A 20,291-nucleotide genomic window follows, 5' to 3' on the forward strand; every position below is an offset into this window, starting at 1 on the left:
CAGAAGAAAATCCTTATATTTTTATAATTTTATAATTTTATAATTTTATTAGAAATGATTTGATGAAATTTTGAAAAAAGAATACTCCTGATAAAATCAAATATTGAGCCTCATCTGATAAAAGTCCATTAATAATTTCTTTTATATAAATTGCTCAAACTAATGTTGTGACGTTCTACCGGAAAAAATAAAAAAAGAAAAACAGGGTTTTTTTTTTAAAAAATATACTTTAAAAATAATTAAACTAATATATCAATAACAATTGTATTGGCTTCTGCGCGCAGATGGCTCGTCTTCCACGCACGCCTTTTTCCCGTACAAGGAGAGCCGCGTCGTTTCCACGCTCTCATTCCGGCTCTCGTTCGATAGGTTTGTGAGATATGGCGTACGTACCTCCCCATAAGCGCCACTCCGGCACCGCCAACAAGCCCACCCCGCTGCCTCCTTCTCTCTCCCGCCACTTCGACCAGTCCCTGACACTGAGCGGCTCCTCCTCCCACCGCCGGACCGGGAGGACCGACTCCAACCATGGCCGCGGCCAGATCGTCTATGCCTCACGATCCATCTCCCGCTGGTGGACCATCGGCGGCCGCCTCAACCACGCCGGCCTCCGCCTGGAGCCCTTCCCCTGCGAGATAGTGGAGCGGAAGAGTGGCTCGAAGCCTTTGGTGCTCGCCGTCGGCGGGGATCCTCTGCCCGTGCCCTCCGGGGAGGATCCGCCGCCGTGGGTGGAGATCGCCGAGAGGATCGAGCCCGATCTGTTGGTTACCGCCACCAGTGCGAGGGGCGACTTGGCTTCGGAGAATGAGGAGATTAAGCTGTCATTCGTGGCGAGGGTTGGCCAAGTTTTTTTCCATGGGTACTCTCTCTCTTCTTGGCAGGTCCAGAAGCGACATGTTTGAGTACATGCAATCTTTTTTTTTTTTTTGGTTAATTTTCCTTCGATCGTGCACCTTTCAGAAGTGTGTGTTTCTGATCATTTCAATCTGGTTGGAACTAGTCAACTATATTTCAATCTGATTGGAACTAGCCAACAGTATATCAGTACTTTCTTTTTTTGCCCCCTGTTTTCTAGTACTGACATATATCGCCCTGCTGATACAAGTTTGATTTCCCGTCGAAGAATTCACATCCTTTTCTTTCAGATAATGTATTTTCTGCATTATTTTGCTTTTTAAACAAATTATATTATCCATCATGTGCTTTTCTAAGTTATTATAACAATCAATTATGTGTAGCAGCCAAAGTTCATCCTTCCTTTTTTAACACAGGGAATCTTCAAGTTGCCTCGACTCCCTGAAGAAAGCTGCAATTGCTGAAGCAGATATTAGAGGTCAAGTGCATAAATCATTTTACACAAATCTACCTAATGAGCATGTTGAAGAACTGCAGCGACGAGATTTACTGAAGCTTGGATTTGATTTTGATTCTGAGAAAGAGCATTACCATGTGAAGGTATAGATGTGGCATACAAGTTGCTGCACCATATTTGTTGATAGTTGAAAGGGAAGTCTGCTATGATATTTTTTTTCCACTCAATGTTTAAGAATTTGTGTCCTTTTTTTCCTAAAATATTAACATTTTTTTTCTCTACTTTAGGTGATTGACAAGAGTCGGCCTGGCTCTACTATTTCATGCAAGTGTACAGTTGTCGAAGGTGGAGGCCTTGAGATTCGTAAGGTAAAGATTCTTATTATTGTGGACTTACAGAATCATCCAGCACTTGTGCTCCCCATTTTTTAGTCATGCTTCTTCAACCATTTGCACTAGGTGATTAATATTATGTCATGGCAATCTTTGTTACTTTTCCCGCATATATATTTATATACAGAAGTTTCATATTGGAATATTTCCTTCATACTAATTGATAATTTCATTAGTTGTTACAAAGTGTCAAGCATTATGTTGAGTTTGTTAGTATTTAAAGGAACGTGGACCTTGCATCATTTTGAAGACATTGTTCGTTACTTTTGAATCTTTAAATTTGACAACTCGTATCACATCAGAAGAATATCCATATTCACTGTACACGAAGCTAATCTAGTAATATATGATGGATTACTATGTTATATAGTGAATTGCTATCCTATTATCTATTTTTCTTGACTATCTTTTTTATATAAATTGTGTAATTTGAAGTCTTGAATATCTTCTAGTGGGGCTTATTCTTATAACCTTTTCCAAAAGTTAAAGGATGAACAGTTGGAAACAAAAGAAGATTAATGGGTGCTTATAACTATTTGCACCAATGTTTTATTTATTCTAGGTGATCCTGATTTGGAACCAAGTTTATTATTGTTAGGATCGAAATCGGCACTAAAAATCACCTAGATTTGAAAAATTTGTTCGATAAAATCGTATCAGAAAGATATTTAACTTAAAAACGTACGAAAGCGTAGTGAGAGTAAGAAATCAGTTTGCAATGAAAATGAAAAGCATAAAGTAAATATAAACCAGATTTATAGTGGTTCGGTCGTCGTGACCTACGTCCACTCTCAATTCCTCTTCACTCGAGGCCATCGGTTTTAACTACTAATATTTTTTCCAATGAGCGAAGATCAACTACCCTTATAACTCTCTCCTTTTGACAGGCTCAAGAGAGAACCTTTACACCCCTCTTTTGCAAGATATCCCTCACACGCGTTCCTTAGAACAACCTCTAAGCTCAAGGAGGAGAGACTCAACTTTCTCACAGAGTTTTCATACTCTAAACCCCAAGTTTTCGTTCTCTTTTTCTTGCTATGTCAAGCAGGAAAGATTGAGATATTTATAGGCCCCAAATGGATTCAAATTTGGAACCAAAATGGTCTTATCCCGGGTTTTCAGGGTACTGGCGATACCATCGCCAGTATTGGACGGTACCACCGTTTGCCAGATTGACAACTGACGGTACCATCGCATGTCAGTCTGACACTAGGCGGTACCACTACCTGATAGGGCCTCGGAGACTGGGTTCTGGCGGTACCATCGCCCAAACAGCCTGGGAGGCCGAGCCTCAGGCGGTGCCACCGCTTGAGCCAGCTAAGGGTCATTGAATGAGCCTTCCACTTGGCCCAATACAACCCCAACTCAGGCCCAGTTGGCCCCTAATTAAGTGGCATGGTTACACCCGAAACCAACTCAATTAGTCCTTTAAATTACTTCAATTTAGACAAATTATTACAAAGCATTGATCCTTTGTTGTCCGATATGTCATTGGTTTATCCGGCGCTTCGTCCGATCCTTCGGTGCATCGTCCTCCCCTTTGGTGTATTGTCCAATCGACATGTTGACCTTTCGCAACATCCGATCTCCTTGGCGTAATGTCCGATCCTTCGGCCCGATGCCCGAACTCATAGCACGAAGATCTTTTGTTGGCACGTCAACTGATCCTTTGGCCCGACGTTCAATCTTCTGAAATGTTCACTCCAACCCAACCTCTGATTCCACTGCTTTAATCGATTTGTCTTTCCTTGATTGAAGCTAGTCCTACGTCACTTAAACGTACATTAGATCATAACTTTATCAATTGATTTCATCATCAAAATCTGAGATTTAACAATCTCCCCCTTTTTGATGATGACAACCAATTGATGACAGAGTTTTAAACTAAACTCTCCCTATCAATATGTCATATTGTAATAAGATATCATTTCAGAAAATGATAACCATCGACTTTCACATCATTGCATGTATTATAAAATCATGAGTATTGTATGCGTCATAAAATCATCATAACTTCTCTCCCTTTGTCATCAACAAAAAGAAGAAAAATGTAACTAGCAAGTTTTTGAAAAAGAATATAAGACAACAAATTAACAAGTTTTAGAGATGTGCAAGTTTAGCAATTTTGCTTATCTTGAGATGTGCAAGCTGACAATTCTTGCTTCTCTTTTGAGATGTGCAAACTAGCAATTCTTGCTTCTCTTTTATGATGTGCAAGCTAGCAATTCTTTGCTTCTTGTTGAAGTGTGTAAGCTAGCAATTCTTGTTTTCTTTTGCAATGTGTAAGTTTGCAAGTTTTGCTTCTTTATATGGGCAAGATAGTACTTTTGCTTGAGATTGTAAGCTAGCAATTTTTTTTCCTTTTGTAATGTGCAAACTATCAATCTTTGTTTCTCTTTTAAGATGAGCAAGCTAGTAAGGTTTGCTTTTTTTAAGCTAGTAATTCTTTCTCCCCCTTTGTCATTGTTAAAAGGAGGGGAATAATACAATGATGCAATTCATTTCCCTTTACATTAATTTTTAAATCATCACATAAAGGATAACAAGAAAAATTAATTTGACGATGAGATATACACTTTATGAATACAAGAGAGTAATAAGACAACTTTCAACTTGTGAATCAAATATTGAAAAATCAAGAGAAAAAATTATGATTCATTTGGATAAATCAATTAGCGAAAAGAAGAATCATAGTAAACAATCTTGATTCATAAAAATCTCAAGTTATAGTTATCAAGGAATCAAGATCATGATTTGGATAAAACTCATTTTTTGTAAAATGCAAAAATAATCATAGGAGAACAAATAATAAAATAACTCGATTTATGCATAAGAAATCTTAAGTTATCAAGATCATGATTTAAAAAAAATCTCTAGTTATAATTTCGAGAATTTAAGATCATAATATAGATAGAACTTCTCTTTAGTAAAGAAACATAGGAGATCAAATAAGAGATCTTGATAAAAAAATCTCAAATATCAAATGAGAGATTTGGATAACACTCATTTAAATTTAAATAATCAAATCATCAAAATCACTTTCATAGATTCATAAAAAATAACATAAATAGATTCATTAATCTCTTTTTGAAAGATTCGATAAACTTTTAGGGATAGAGACATTTACAAGAATAATGCATTATTTTTTTTATTTCAATTTAAGTGATTGATTTTATACAAGTATGCCCTTGTTTTCTATGCCAAATCCATGCATCATTGATTAAAATAAAAAAATAGAAAATCATCACAAAAAATCATCAAGATCAATAAGCTATAAATCACAAAAATCATCATGCATAATTTCAAAATATAAACTCATTAAGCTTGATTTCATTAAACATAAAGCATATTCAATCAAAATCATTTTGTTTCGGCTAGTGAGCTTTGTGAAGTGTGTTGGATCTCTAGTCATATGCTTTGAGCATCCACCATCAAGTTATCTTTTTGCTCCTAGCTTTCGATTGTAGATATTTCTACAAGAAATGTGGGTTTGCTATAGGTACCCATTTGACTTTGGGTCCCTCATTAATAGATCTACCTATTTTAACTATTGTTGTTGAGTTATTTAAGGTTCCTTTAGGAACCCAAACTAATATGTATGGACTATATTTTTTAAAAGAATATCTATAGGCATAATGTCCACATTTTTCATAAAAATTACATTTATCTCTAGGTGAGACATGTAATGTAGATCTTTTAACAAAGATAGTTGGCTTTTGTTGAGCGTTACTCACAAAGCCAATTCATTCCTTTCTATGAACATGATCCTTATTAGCAATGATCATGTTTAGAGATTTATTACATATTTTAAAATTTTTTAATATTTCTTTTAGTAAAACATTTTCTTTCTTAAGTGAATCTATCTCTTTACACTTGGTGCAAGGAGCTAACATATTATCATCATGCTCATTTTTTAATTTATCAAATTCACTAATAAGAGAAGCATGCTTTTTTTTTTAACAATTTATATTTTTTACTAACTAATTTAAAATCATCAAACAAATCATTAAAGACATTGAATAATTTATCGTAAGATAAAGAAGATTTGTTTGAGTTACATACCTCGTTGCCAAATGCCATTAATGCGTAATTTGCAACTTCTTCTTTGTTGATAGGCTCCTTGTCTTCGGTTGCACATGAGTCGTCCCAAGTTTCTTTGAGCGCTTTCTTTTTCTTTGGTAGCTTCTTCTTCATTTGGGGATATTCATTTTTGAAGTGTCCCGGCTTCTTGCATTCATAGCAAATTATTTGGTCCTTTTTAAGTTCACTTTTGTTCTTAGTGTCTTGTTTTGTTTTGTTCCTTTTTAAGAATTCTTTAAACTTTCTTAAAAGAAGTGCCAAGTCATTATCATCATCATCGTCACTTGAGTTTTCACCCAAGTGGCCTTCTTTGGTTCTAAGTGTCATGTCCTTCCTATTCTTTGGAAGGTTGTTCTCAAGTTCATCATGTACTATACATGTCATTTAATAGGTCATCAAAGACCCGATAAGTTCTTCAAGCGGAAAGTTATTTAGGTCCTTTGCTTCTTGTATTGTCGTTACTTTAGGATCACATAGATTAGTGCTTTCGTAAAATCATGTAGTAGTGCTTTTGTAAAATCACGTAGATTTGAAAACTTCGTTCGGTGAAATCGTGTCGGAAAGATGTTTAACTTAAAAACGTACGAAAGCGTAGTGAGAGTAAGAAATCAGTTTGCAATGTAAATGAAAAGCAAAAGGTAAATGCAAATTAGATTTATAGTTGTTCGGTCGTTGTGACCTACGTCCACTCCTGATTCTTCTTCACTCGAGGCCATCGACTTTCACCACCGATCTTCTTTCCAATGGGCGAAGATCAACTACTCATACAACTCTTTCTCCTTTTTACAGGCTCAGGAGAGAACCTTTACACTCCTCTTTTATAAGGTATCCCTCACACACCTCCCTTAGAACAACCTCTAAGCTCAAGGAGGAGGGACTCAACTTTCTCACAGAGTTTTCACACTCTAAACCCCAAGTTTTTGTTCTCTTTTTCTTGCTATGTTAAGGAGGAAAGATTGTGGTATTTATAAGCCCCAAATAGATTCAAATTTAGAGTCAAAACGGTCTCATCCCGGGTTTTCCAGGTACTGGTGGTGGTGGCGGTATCACCGCCTGCCAGACTGATACTCTTGCTTTAAGGAACAAATACACCAGCGAACTCCACTTGTATAGACCGACCTTATTACTAATACAGATCCTCCAACAAATACTGATCTTAGAAGAATTGACCTATCAATAAGGAATTTAGAATTTTATGATCAACTACAGGATCAGAAGAAAAAGATTTGTAAGTTACGGGCGGTGCTTACACTGGGCGGTACCACCGCCCAAACATCTTGGGAGGCCGAGCCTCAAACGGTGCCACCGCCAACCCTGGCGGTGCCACCGTATGGGCCAGCTAAGGGTCACTGAATGGGCCTTCCACTTGGCCCAAAACAGCCTTAACTCAAGCCTAGTTAGCCCTTAATTGAGTTGGCATGGTTACACCCGAAATCAACTCAATTAGCCTTTAAACTACTTCGATCTAGACAAATTATTATAAAGCATGGATCCTTTGTTGTCCGGCATGTCATTGGTTTCTCCGGTGCTTCGTTCGATCCTTCGGCGCATCGTCCTCCCCTTCGACATATTGCCCAATCGGCTTGTTCACCTTCCACAACATCCGATCTCTTTGGCGCAATGTCCGATCCTTCGGTCTGATACCCAAACTCATGGCACGAAGACCTTTTGCCGGCATGTCGACCGATCCTTCGGCCCGACGTCCAATCTTTTGACATATTCACTCCGGCCCAACCTCTGATTCCACTGCTTTAATCGATTTGTCTTTCTCTGATTGAAGCTAGTCATGTGTCACTTAAACGCACATTATATTATAACTTTATCAATTGGTTTCATCATCAAAATCCGAAATTCAACAATTATTTCATTCATTCAAACTGAAAACCCATTTCTTCCGTATTTGATTTCATCTACAGGTCCTTTTTTCTTCTCTGTCAATTCTAGGGTAAATATAAGAATCTAATTCTTATCATTCATATGTTATGCTGTGACTGTACCATATTTGTTATTCTATTATGAGCTTCCATTGATAAGTCAATGGAATATGCTTTCAATCCTCTTTAATAGGTTTACTAGGGAAAGAGGCTGCAGAGTGGAGGGTAAGGAACACCTAAGATGGTTGGACTTCAGCTTAGTTTCTGGTCAAGTCAATCTTCTTAACTAAATTGCATTCCAGTAGCAATTCAAAGGCTTTTAATTAAAGGCTTTTTGTGGATCTTGCTTCATTGAACTTGAGATTTTAAGAAATGATTAAGATTAAAGGACTGTCAAGAACTTTTATTTTAGTACCATTGTTTGATCGACTGAATAGGCAGAAGGACTTTCAAGACCTCTTGTTATGGTCATTCCAACCAAGTCTATTCAGGGATGTAAGGATTGGAATGTTTCCCCTCAAGTCCCTTGGTGATGTCTCCTCTGAGAGGATCTAGTTCCCATTGAAAATTTTTGAGGGATGATAATAACAGACCCTACTTTTAATCCCTATTACCAGGTCAGTCTAGGATGTTAATCATGTTCAGGTTCCAGAGCTGAAATTAGTGTATATTTCCTTCCGACATGTTGTCATTGCGCATTTGGACACTGTTTAATCGACAATGTTTGTTGTTTTCTTGAATATTTACATTAATAATATGGACATGAAATCTATGCCCTCGTCATTTTTTGGTGGAAGCCTTGAGTATAAGATTTGAATAGTGAACATAGTCATTTTGCATGTAGTGATACGGCTATATACATTGACCTATATGCCAGATTGTTGGAACCTCATCCATTGGACTTTTATTTTTTTTATATGAAGATTAAAGAATTAAATGTCATCATTAAAACTAACAGTTCTGCTTTTCAAATTTTTAGATTGAGCTAAACCAATTGAGGCACCTCGTGGTAGATATATCATGCCTTCCTAAGGATCTCGATGTGAGACTTATGCTGTACACTAAAAGGATCTTGAAAACTCTAAATGTAAGTTTCAATTTTCAGTTACAGTCAATTGACATTTGCTTTTACTGATACGATAAAATGTGTTGTTTCAGGATGAAGAAAAAAAAGGCATAAACAGGCTAATATCTGATATGGTTATAGACCAAGATGTGAAAGGAGGCTTGAGATGGCCTCTTGGGAAGGAAGCTATTGATGAAAAATTCAACATTGTTGGAGTTTGGCACACCAAACACAAAGTTTTTAGAAGTCAGAATATAAGGCTTAAGTTCAGATTTGCTGATCGATTTGATCACAGGACATCAGTTGGGGAAGTTTCCAATGAAGTTTCACTGAAGCTGACTGGGATATCTGAACAGTTGATAGTTTGTTCCTAATCCTTTTGACTGTTAGATATAAAATATCCTTCTTTTGTTGCAATTTTCTAAATTTCTATAATTATTGATAGGCAGTTTTGTTATTTTTGTTTTAATAGTTCAAAATAATGCCTCTTTCTTCATACCTAGATAAGTGGTGGTGCTTATTTCCCTTGCCTCTTTCCAGTCTCATTTGTCAGTTCTTTTTAATCCTTACAAGAGCAGCATTTTTGTAATGACCCACTTATTAGAATACAACACTTAATTTTTCATAGCTGGGAACATCAATTGGTTCCATCGCATGAATGTTTTAGCTGATTAATTTTATGGACTAGGAAACTGATTTTGCAATCCATGTCAATTAACTGTAGGAAACCTCTTCTCTTACCACCATGAGTTAGAGTGATGATTAAGTATTACAAGACATTTCGTCCTCAAAATTTTAGTTCCTTGTAGGTTAGGTGCACAGTGATTTTGACCTACATTGTGTGACATTCAGATTGTCTTTGCAGGAGGAGAGCATGGAGACTAGCTCTCTCTCGATGATGGTTCAGGATGCAGTGAAACTGATATGGGACAATTTTTTAAGCTACAATCACTCTTCTTGATCTCCCGGAAAGCTCTTTTTAGTATTACCCCTTTTGTGACAACCATTTTTGCGTATCACAGGTAGCAGCACTTGGTTTGTTCCTGATCTTCGGTTTGTCTTAATTCTTTACTCCTTGTTATGGTAAAAGCAGAAGAGAGAACTTGTACATTATAATACTCTTACAAATCATGTATATTGCACTGTGTGGTCTCTAGTAGCCTTTGGTCAAATTTGTTGTACTGTAACTCTAACTCGGTTTTTGGTTACATATTTCAATGGTCAGTGGAGTCGGTTTTCAAGATATTGCACATTCAGATTATTTGATGTTGGTAAAAAGGTTGCCTTGTTGATTTGACACCTAGTGAAATTGAGGCTGCCCCCAAATACGAAGGTGATGTTCCTGTTTTGTCTGAAGAAATATATGAATTTTCTGTGCTATATATGTTGGGGTTTATATTTGAGATAAACAATCCCGAACCATAATGTTCTTATATGATTATATTCCTTTCCATGGTTGATGTTATACTTTGAAATTGGTTATTCCTTTCACTTTTCTGTGTAAATAAAAGTCTTTTAGGTGTTATTATATGCAAAGAAATTATATTTTTATCTCAAAAGAGTGGTCTTACCATGCCTGACATCAGTTTTTGCTGGTGATGTCCACCAAACTTTTATTTTATCTCATATATATATATATATATAATTTTTTTTTTCTCAAGAGATGCAGAACTATCTTAACTTGTAACACAAACATTTGGCATGTTGAATAACCGGAACTAAATATAAATTCCAATTGAATTTTTGTGAGAGCTTCGAAAAGGTATGATTTTGCATCTAACTTCTTAATTCGAAGAAAGGACTCAATGCAAATTAGTTAATTCCTAGGAGAATACGTGGAAGAGTCACATACCATCTAATTAGAGAGTGGCTCAAACGATGATTAGTTTATTATTATTATTTTAAATAAAAATATATGTATTTGTTAAAAATATAAAATATATGAATAAATTATATACTATAAAAGAAAGAAATTGATATGATCCGTACAAACCATGTTAAGAGCTTGATAACGAATATAATAGTATTTTTCTTTCCTTTATTCTTATGACAAAGTCAAATATCTTTGATAAAAAATAAGAGTTCGAGTGTTCTTAAATTTCAAATAATAAAATTAGTGAATCAAATCGATCGAAATTCCTGTTTCTCGATTCGATCGAATGGTTAAATCCTGTCCATCCCCATCTATAACTACACTTTATGATTCGAATGGACAAAAAAAAAAAAAAAGATTTCATATGTCCCGTTCTTCAAACCCAACTCCCCATCTCAGCCCTCCATCACTTCAATCCTCGCATCCTGTCCATCCATTAATGCATTATTGGTCTGCCACTACCACGTCGTTGATTCGTCAGCGAGCGGTGGTGCTCGTTAATCAGTGGCGCGTTGAGATGTGATGACGGGAGAGATGGAGGGCTCAAAGGGCGAATTGCACGGATAATTGCATCCGTGCCGCTTGAAGAGGATCAACATCAAAAAGACGCACAGAGGAAAGCGAAGAAAGACGCTCAACGCGCTGAATTGCTGCTCGCCGTCTACCAGTCATCATCCTCAAATCTTCGACATATGTTGGTAGGATGGAGGATCCTTCAACTCTGGTTTGCGGCATTTCGTTTCTTCTGCGACTTCCATGCTTCCTCCATTTCGCAGCCGGCAGTTCTCGTTCTTTCAGCGAGAGGATTCGCGCGATTCCTGGTCCCATGTTGTCTTCATCAATTATTGGATGAACTTCGTAACTTCTTCTTCCTTCTTTTGATTTTATTTCTTTATTTGATGACATTTGTTGCCTTCATGGTTATCCATGTTTGATGGCCGTAGGATTTTGGTTCGACATTTACTTGTGGTCGAACTGTCAAAATTTTCTTTTTGGTCTTTGTTATATGATTTGATAAAATTAGTTCTTTTTATTTATGTTAGTGTCTAGTTTACTTGCTTGTGTGGGAGCATAAAATCATTCGTAGAAGTCGTAATCTTCGTCTTTTTCTAGTTGCATTTGCTTATTGTATGACATTACTTGCTAGATTCCTCGTGAATCATGTATGGTTACATTACAACTTTACGAGCTTGTGGATTTAATTAAATGGTAGTATCGGAGAATTCAATTTTTAGGTTCAAAAAATTAAGATATATTTCTGTCGGATGCCAAATGTGTATCATTCGATTGAACTCTTGGGCTGGAACCTATCTGGATCATTATTGAATTGGGTGGTTATCTTTTAGACCTTGAAATTTTGACCATCGAAAATGTCTTTCATGATTGGATCCTGAAACTCAAGTAACTGAGAGAACGAAACAGATGTGATGTCTTTGAGGTGATATTGTTAACTGGTTATGTTATGAACAAATAAGTATCCTCTGTATACTCTGAGGATACAACATCTGAAATGTGTAGCCTATGGATATTATCTAGAGAAATATATTCTATAATTGTTTATTGTTTGGTTAATTTGTGTTGGAAGCAAGGTTCTGAATACCGTACTGTACCGGTGTGCTGATCAGTTGTTGATACGGTACATATCAAGCTGTACTGAGTTGTACTGAACGTACTGACACATGGTACACCAAGGTGTACTAATGTATCACCCATACTAGTCCTCTATCGGACCGGTACATACCACCTATACCGAGTGGTATGGTATGGTATTGTAAATCATGGTTGGAAGTAATATTTGGAGATGTCAATTAGCAAAAGGTATCAAATTATACGCACTTTGCTTCATAACAAACTAATGAAAATCTTTAACTGTTGCATGCATATTTTAGTGTAGTCTTGACTAGCCTAATGTCGGGCTTTATGATTGGGTGTTCTGTAATTAGGACTTGACAACCTTTTGTCCTTAAACATTTCTTTCCACTCGAATGATTGGTTTACCCAATTTAAATAATCTATGAACTTGTTGACAGCCACTTTAATGGTTTAACTCTAAGTGTATATAGGGTACCATCCTCTTAATGCTCCCGTAGAAACTTATAATCTTTGTCATTGCTACAACTTGTTTGAAAGTCATCCCTTGTCCTTGCTTCTCCTGAGAAAACTTGAGGGTGATTTTTTAGGCAACCTGAGGATGATTTTCTCAAGTGTCGAATACTGAATCTGTTAGATGTTATATTTTGTTTGTCTATTTCTTCGAGCCAGCATAGCATAGTTCCCTGAAATTCCAAATTCACATACATTTAACAGGTATATAGTAGGTCTGACACCACAAAACACAGAGTTTTAGTATTTTCATGCTATGTTGAAGGTTATACTGTTTTACATATTCATCCCTTTAATATTGGCCTATTGCATGTTTGCATAACTGCAAAGTATCCTGAAATCACTGCATGAAATCTCTTACTGTTGCATCTGTCTCATGCCAATATCCTGATGGTGCAGCTTATTAGGTTATGATAGTCCACTGAATCAAGGAATTTATTGGTCTACAGAGGTTGTTTTTCTTATTTCTTCTGTTTTGAGCAGGTACATATATACATACATACATATATATACATACATACATACATATATATATGTGTATATATATATACATATGTATTTATATATATATGTATATATATATACATATGTATACATATATATATGTATGTATACATATATATATATATATGTATAGATATATATATGTATACATAGATATATATGTATATATATATATATATATATATATATATGTATTTATATATACATATGTATATATATACATATATATATATATACACACATATATATATATATATATATATATATATATACACACACATATATATATATATATACACACACATATATATATATATACACACACACACACACACATATATATATATATATATATATATATATATATATATATATATATATATATATATATATATATATATATGTATAATGTTCTTCAGAAATTTTAATTTTAATTTCTATTTCTGATTGGCTAAATCATTACAACTGTTTGTGTCAGTTAAGTAGCAGCAACATGATGGGAAACAACTATCGCAGGTTCGTTTCTTCCTTACTGTTATCATCCACAATGTTAGATTTTTGGCTGCTAAGTTACACTTCTGTGTTTCTTTCCCTTTTCAATCCACTAAGTCTTATCATGAGAACTTTCTGATTTTATTGTTTAGTGGATCAATGCAAAAGTCAAGTGAAGGAATCAGGCTAACTGTAACTACTATCCTGGGAGTCATCTTTGGATTCTTTGTTGGTTGTTCATTTCCGAACTTTTCTAGCATCAGGGTCTGTTTCTCTTAGATATTGTGCTGTTTTCACTTATTTAGTTACATATATGTGTATATGCTTGTTTCTAACATGAACATTAATAATTTTTGAATTAACAGCTTAGCCTGGTCCCCAGTTTTTCATCTACAGTTGAAATGGACTTCACTGGGGATACAAGATCGTATGATACAATTATTAATCCTCATATGACTAGAAAGTCATCTACTGAGAAACATCGATCAGGTGATCCTTTGAAGGTACGTAGCCTTTATCATTTTAAATGACTTAGTCTTAATGTGACTTTCCACTAAAGCAATTACGTTCTGACTTCTATACTAATGTCTGTTTTTGGACATTGCTTGTGAAATCTATGTCTATTTTTGCTTTTCAAGATAGAAAACTTATCTTGTCAATTCAAAGCTTGTTCAAATTTTTTTTTTCATTAGTTAATATTTGAAATATTTTGATTCATTATAAGGACATTCAAGAGAACATTTTATCTTTTCACTTATGTTTTTCATGTAGCCTGGCATATGAAGCCTATGATTCTCCTTTCTTTATGCTGCTCAACTTGTTTGGTCTTCTTTTTTCTTTTTAGCCGAGAATTGTTATTTTAAATAGGCGCTGCCTGGTCAAGCTTCGAGGCACTCAGGCCTTGCCTTGGCTCACCCGAGCGCCTAGGTGCCTATTTAAACCACTGGCTGAAATACCATCAGCATGTGTTGTCATGGCAAGCATAGACTATGCTGATGTTGTGCTATCACAACTGGCATGTTCCAGCACTTAACTGGTATTTTTCTAACAAATTCTTGGAACTGACTCAATGGCTCTCAGTCCCTTTCTCATCATCTACTTTTGGGTTCCACATATAATTATGTTTTGCCATTGATTGAACTCTATCCATTGCACATATTAATCATTAGAAAAGAAGGCTTACTTTTTAAGTTGCTTGTCATATCTTTTGGCTAAGCTCAACCCTGACACACACTGCAGAGTTACTGGATACAGTAAAAGTAATCTTTAAATTTTTGTTACCCTATTGACAATAATTCTTGCCGAAAGTTCATTCGAAATGCTTTTTTTTAAACTTGTTTCATGTTTTTTTTTTCAGATATATGTGGAATCAAACCCTCATGGTGCAGAGTTCTTACCACCTGGCATTGTTGTGGCTGAGACGGACTTTTATCTGCGCAGGTTGTGGGGCAATCCTGAGGAGGTTTGTTAATCTGAAGTTATTTTGACTTCTTAATTACTTGTGTAAGGACTGGCTGCCTACATGTGAATTTAATGAAACCATTAGAATATAATGTCCAGGCAACACACAATTTATGTGATTTAGTGGTACATTTTGCCTGATAGCACCCATCTGCTTTTTGCTATAAGATTTAATGTGTGTTTTGTAGTCTATAAAAGTGTTCTTTGAGTTCTTTAAAACATTTTACAATGTTTTATCCTAATGTATAATTAGATACATGATGATTCTTTCTTAACTGTAGTGATATTCTAATGGAGTCTTCCTTTTTGTGCTGAAGTGGATACTTTGTAGTTAGCAATTCATTTTAACAGTTTCAAATAGATGACCAATGGAGTCTTCCTTATTGGGGTTTCATTGGCTGCTGCCCAGAAAAAGTTGAATCAGATGCCTATAAAAACCAATTCTAGTTTATTCATTGAAATTTTCCAACATATGCCAAATTCTTAGACTATCGGGGCAGTGGTTGATTAGAAGTAATATAGATATGGGCAGTGTTTTCCTTCTTTTTTGTGTTATAAAAACATATATGAAATATCGTCTTTCCTTAATTCTTCATTTCTGTTTGTTCTCTTTTTCTCCCAGTGATTAATTCTCTTCACTCCTTTTGTTGCTTAAATTAATCCGAATAAAGAGCTTGGATCCATGCATAAGTACCTTCTTTTTTCTATATCCATAGAGAAGAATCTTCTTTTCCTTCTTAGATCCATATCAAAGGATATTTTGTTCTTTCAGCATTCTTCATCTTTAACAGTTATATCCAACAAATTCTTTGATAAAAGGATGAAAAATAGTTGTATAGAGAGGACCATGGTGTGAAGGAATTGAAGAGAAGCAGGACGAAAATACAATTAGAGGTAAAACGAAAAAGATTACATGATAAACTAGCCGAGAAAATATCAATTTTTACTATTAAATTTTTTATACATTATTTTCTTCTAAAAGGAGAAAATCAGGTTTATTTATACATCATTTTTTAATGATTGTTCACATCATATACAAAAAAAAAAAAAAAATCTTACGGCTCTTATTGAGTTACCATTCACTTCACTATACCAATTATTGTTCACTTCAGCGATTTTAAAAGGCGCTCGGGTGCTTTGGGTGAGCGTCTGGGTTAACCAAGGCGACCGAACCAGGATTTTAGGTCTGGTTCGGTCTATGATGGTTAGTTGGTTCAATCGAACCAACTAAAACTGATATAAGTGACAACCGAACTCTAACCCTCGCCGCTGTCAATCTCGATCTCGATCCCGATCCCGCTGCTCGTCGCTCGCCGCTGTCGCTGCTCGCAAACGCTGCCGCTATCGTCGCTCGCGCCTCCTGCTGCTTGCCGCTCCTGCTCCCGCTCTCGCTCCTGCTCCTGCTGCCGTTGCTCGCCGTTGTCGCTGCTCGCAAACGCAGCCGTTGTCGCCGCTCGTGCCTCCCGCTGCTCGCCGCTTCCGCTCCCGCTCCCGCTACTCGCCGTTGTCGCCGCTCTGTCACGACCTTAGCTGGAATTGCCTAAGGCGTGAGGCACCCTTGCGGCCAAAGATTCGAAGTTAGCTTGCGTTGCCTAAGTCGCGAGTCACCCGTGTGGCAAAGACGCGAACTTAGCTTGCGTTGCCTAAGTCGCGTTTCGCCCTTGCGATCTTGCTCCGCAAGGATCAGCCACTTTATAACTTCTCGCAGGTCCCGAAGGACCTGTAAAAGAGAAAGAAAGTTAGATCGAAAGAACGAGCAACGGACAAGTCCCGAAGTCTCGCGAAAAGGGAAGCTTTACAAGCAAATCGTCGAACACCTTGTGTGCACAAGAGAAAAGAGGGAGAGGGAGACAAACAAGGCTTTCAAGGATGAACGAACAGCTGCAAGCCCACAAACAGCCGCTCACCTGGTCCCGGGCGCAAAACCAAGTTCCCGTAAAGGTCACGTGCGAACTTGTGAAAGAGTGTTCAATGCCCGGTATATAACCGAAGCCCCATCCAGCCATGTGCCACCTGGGGGGTTCCTGGGTGCTGAGATGGCTGACATTTTGGTGAGCGGAGGCAGCACTCCGCTCACCTCCCGCGGCACGCGAAAACGGAGCCGTTTTGGGCTGTTTTGGGGCTGTTTTGCTCGGTTCGGTGAGCGATCGCTTTGCAACGCTGCAGCTTATTCGAACTTACATATTTACAAGCAAAATGACCCAAAACCATGAGAAAACATGCTGTCAAGTAGCTGTACATGCGGGTGTGAGCGACGAACGGTTCGTTGAACGGAGTTGTTGCGGGTGCGCGACGACCGTTCGTGACAGCTCGCCGCTGCCACTGTCGCCGCTCGCCGCTGCCGTTGCCGCTGTCGCCACTGCCACTTCCTCTTTTCTCAGTCAGCAGGCTCAGCACCCCTTTACACTTCTTTTTAATAGTATACGTATACTGTATACTGTTAATATTATTAAGTTTATTTGAAATGATTAATTTTCAATACTGTTAATAGATTACTAATATATTATTTTAATTTTAATACTGTTAATTTTCATTTATTTGAAACTTTTTGTTAATGTGACATTGTGATTTTGTATCTTAGATTTTCTTAATTTAATAGCATATTTTTATTTAAAATTTTAAATAATTATATTTATTAATTGTATTATATATTTTTATATTTTAGTGCCTCGCTTCGCTCGGGTGAGCGCCTAGCGCCTCGGGCGTTTTTGGACCTTGGCGCCTAGCGGTTTTTAAATCACTAGTTCACTTCACTATACCAAAGGATAAATTTTGCTTTTTTATCTCTAAGATTTTAGGTACAATGAACAGGGACATACCTATGGACCAACTAAAATAGGAACTTAATTTGTGACAGCATTTAGTTCCAATATGATTCTGCCAATCTGTTTCTTATTATCTAGGATCTGATTTTGATTTTGGTTGATTTTTTGGCATTATAGTCAAAATTAATTGAAATAAGCTAGAATCAATTCATTTCAATTAGGGTTGGACAATTTTGTCAATTTTTACTGATTTGACAAACACATAAGAAGAAAAAGAAGAGAAGGGTAGGAAAAGAATAGGGAAGCCAAAAACAATGGAAAGATGCAAAAGAAAACTATAATTATGATCGTGAAAAATGGAAAGATGATACTTCTATCACATATGGTATTCATTGCAACCACTACATTTAACATTTGCCACCACAGAGAGAAAACTATATTGAGAGAGGAAAAGAAGAAGGAAATAGAGATGCCACCACAGAGGAAGTAGATGTTATAGTATTATATCAATCCCAAAAATCCACGAGATTTTTTTAACAAATTTATTTATTTATTTTTGCATAGGGTAAGAGGTGAAGGTGGGAATCAAGCCTAGGACTCCGTGCTAAACTTTGAAGGTCTTTACCAACTATCCTAGCTGATACCTTTGCAAAAACGTATTATATTTTTTAACAAATTTATTTTGTCTCATCTAACACTTAAACTTCATGCTTATTAGAAGGTATTACAACTCAGGCAGGTTCATTGGTGTCTTTAAGTTGCATGTGGATACATTGTAAGATTTTCCATGACATATATACAATATTTTTGTATGATACGGTTAGTACTAAATTTGTTATAAAGATGATTTTGGATCTCTTATAATTTGTGTTTTCTCATAGATAGATATATTCTGGAGATTAAATAATCTTCTAGAATATGATATTATTTTTTTTCCCAAAATTATTCTAAATTTGCAAATTTTTGTGATTTTATGTATTATATACATTTTTAAAATTATTTTCTCAGTTAATCCGAGTCCCACCAATCTGGATTGATCAATCGTTTTGATCATGTTCATATACTCTAATTGATTTTAATTATGTTATTAATCTTTCTAATAATGAATAGGATTGAGAGATATATATTGATAAAGGCAAAATCATACTTTTACCCACACATGGACACCAATGTGAACGCAGTGTAACCCAAAACGACAAAATTCGTTATGCTAGATTGGCCACACCAGAAATCGGCCATGCTTGTGGCCTTTGTGCCAGATGGACCAGGTTAGTAGTCATGATACCAGATCAGCCACATCATTGGTCAATTTAGCCAGATTGATCGTGTCAGCAGTCGTTGCACCGGATTCTCCATATCGGCAATCACTCTAACCGCAGGAGATTAGAGGGTCTCTCTGACCACTCCAACTTTGGAACTCACACTCACTTAGGTGTCAGATGGACCATGTCGAGAAATCCGATATCAGTCTTCTTGGGTAGGTACTTCAGGAGTTCCTCCTCAACACTTCAGCTCCACACCCGCAGTCTTCTTCCGGTTCAGTCCATGACACCTCATTCAGGTTGATATGCTTCTGCATCAGCCCCAAACCTAGATGAGTTAGTTTCTAGCACTTCATGGAATGATTGATTTTGGAGACAACAAAATTGAAGAAATGTGCCTCTTAAACTGATTGCTAAATATATATATTAGATTGTCCAGAGCTATCAAACAGTCTTAACAATATCGTCATAGTTTGCAATATGGTCAATTCTTAAGGGATATGCCCAAACTGTATCTATATCAACCAAGGCCAATACAAATCTGAGTTTGCTTCAATTGCCAGAAATTTGTCAAAAACAGCTAGAACCAGACTGGAGTTGGTTTAATTTGGCTAATTCTAGCCAATTTGATAACTAGCCTCAAAACAAGAAAAAGAAAGGGAATGTGTGGAAGGAGTAGGGAAGAGAAGAGGAAAATCAAAATGGAGGTTCTTTTATTATATCTGTTCTTAGCTGCAAGCACGAGATATGCAGTCTGCTACTGTTTTGTAATGCCTGAAATCTACCATTATGAAAGATGGAGAACAAATAATATCAAGGCAAGGAGAAGAAAGAGAGTAGCTCTTAAGAGTGTTATTATGGAGAATGGGGATATCATAAAATACCCAATTAATCTCAAATTTTATGGGTGCTTTCTTCAAATAAAGTTTTTTTTTTTTCTTAGTAAAACTTTAGAGACATGGTAATTAGAGAAGTAATGAGGCTACAATAGCATCCATTAGTATCATTTAAGCTATAAGTATATTGAGTTTTCTATATACATGCATAATAGTTGTTTACTACAATAATTCCTTTGAATGATATGATTAATGTCTATTTTCTAAAAAA

The 20,291-nt window shown here is 36.3% G+C and overlaps 2 protein-coding genes across 11 annotated transcripts in view; both read left to right on the top strand.

Annotated features, from left to right (window-relative positions):
- The first annotated feature begins 284 nt into the window (after window positions 1–284).
- LOC135584700 (uncharacterized) lies at window positions 285–9,965 on the top strand. Of its 3 annotated transcripts, none has more exons than XM_065113311.1 (6): window positions 285–859; window positions 1,272–1,455; window positions 1,600–1,680; window positions 8,638–8,745; window positions 8,817–9,109; window positions 9,590–9,965. In XM_065113311.1, exons 1-5 carry the CDS (start codon window positions 381–383, stop codon window positions 9,096–9,098), a joined length of 1,134 nt encoding a protein of 377 aa, XP_064969383.1. In that variant the 5' UTR covers window positions 285–380; the 3' UTR covers window positions 9,099–9,109; window positions 9,590–9,965. The 3 variants fall into 3 exon arrangements, with proteins under 3 accessions (XP_064969383.1, XP_064969381.1, XP_064969382.1); XM_065113309.1 differs by having other exon boundaries at window positions 8,817–9,086; XM_065113310.1 differs by having other exon boundaries at window positions 8,817–9,079.
- A 1,126-nt stretch (window positions 9,966–11,091) lies between these two features.
- Window positions 11,092–20,291, top strand: part of LOC135584703 (uncharacterized) — a 43,042-nt gene continuing 33,842 nt past the window's right edge. Inside the window, exons 1-7 of one of the 8 annotated variants that reach the window (XM_065113317.1) lie at window positions 11,093–11,295; window positions 11,374–11,455; window positions 13,100–13,151; window positions 13,683–13,720; window positions 13,849–13,960; window positions 14,062–14,199; window positions 15,054–15,158. In XM_065113317.1, coding sequence (XP_064969389.1) covers window positions 13,698–13,720; window positions 13,849–13,960; window positions 14,062–14,199; window positions 15,054–15,158 — 378 coding nt within the window. In that variant the 5' untranslated portion in view covers window positions 11,093–11,295; window positions 11,374–11,455; window positions 13,100–13,151; window positions 13,683–13,697. Of the gene's footprint in view, window positions 11,456–13,099; window positions 13,184–13,682; window positions 13,721–13,848; window positions 13,961–14,061; window positions 14,200–15,053; window positions 15,159–20,291 lie in introns of all 8 variants that reach the window. The other 7 variants (XM_065113314.1, XM_065113313.1, XM_065113318.1 and 4 more) reach the window with 7 other exon arrangements.

This window comes from Musa acuminata, chromosome BXJ2-6, assembly GCF_036884655.1.
Source record: "Musa acuminata AAA Group cultivar baxijiao chromosome BXJ2-6, Cavendish_Baxijiao_AAA, whole genome shotgun sequence".
Classification (NCBI taxonomy): domain Eukaryota; kingdom Viridiplantae; phylum Streptophyta; class Magnoliopsida; order Zingiberales; family Musaceae; genus Musa; species Musa acuminata.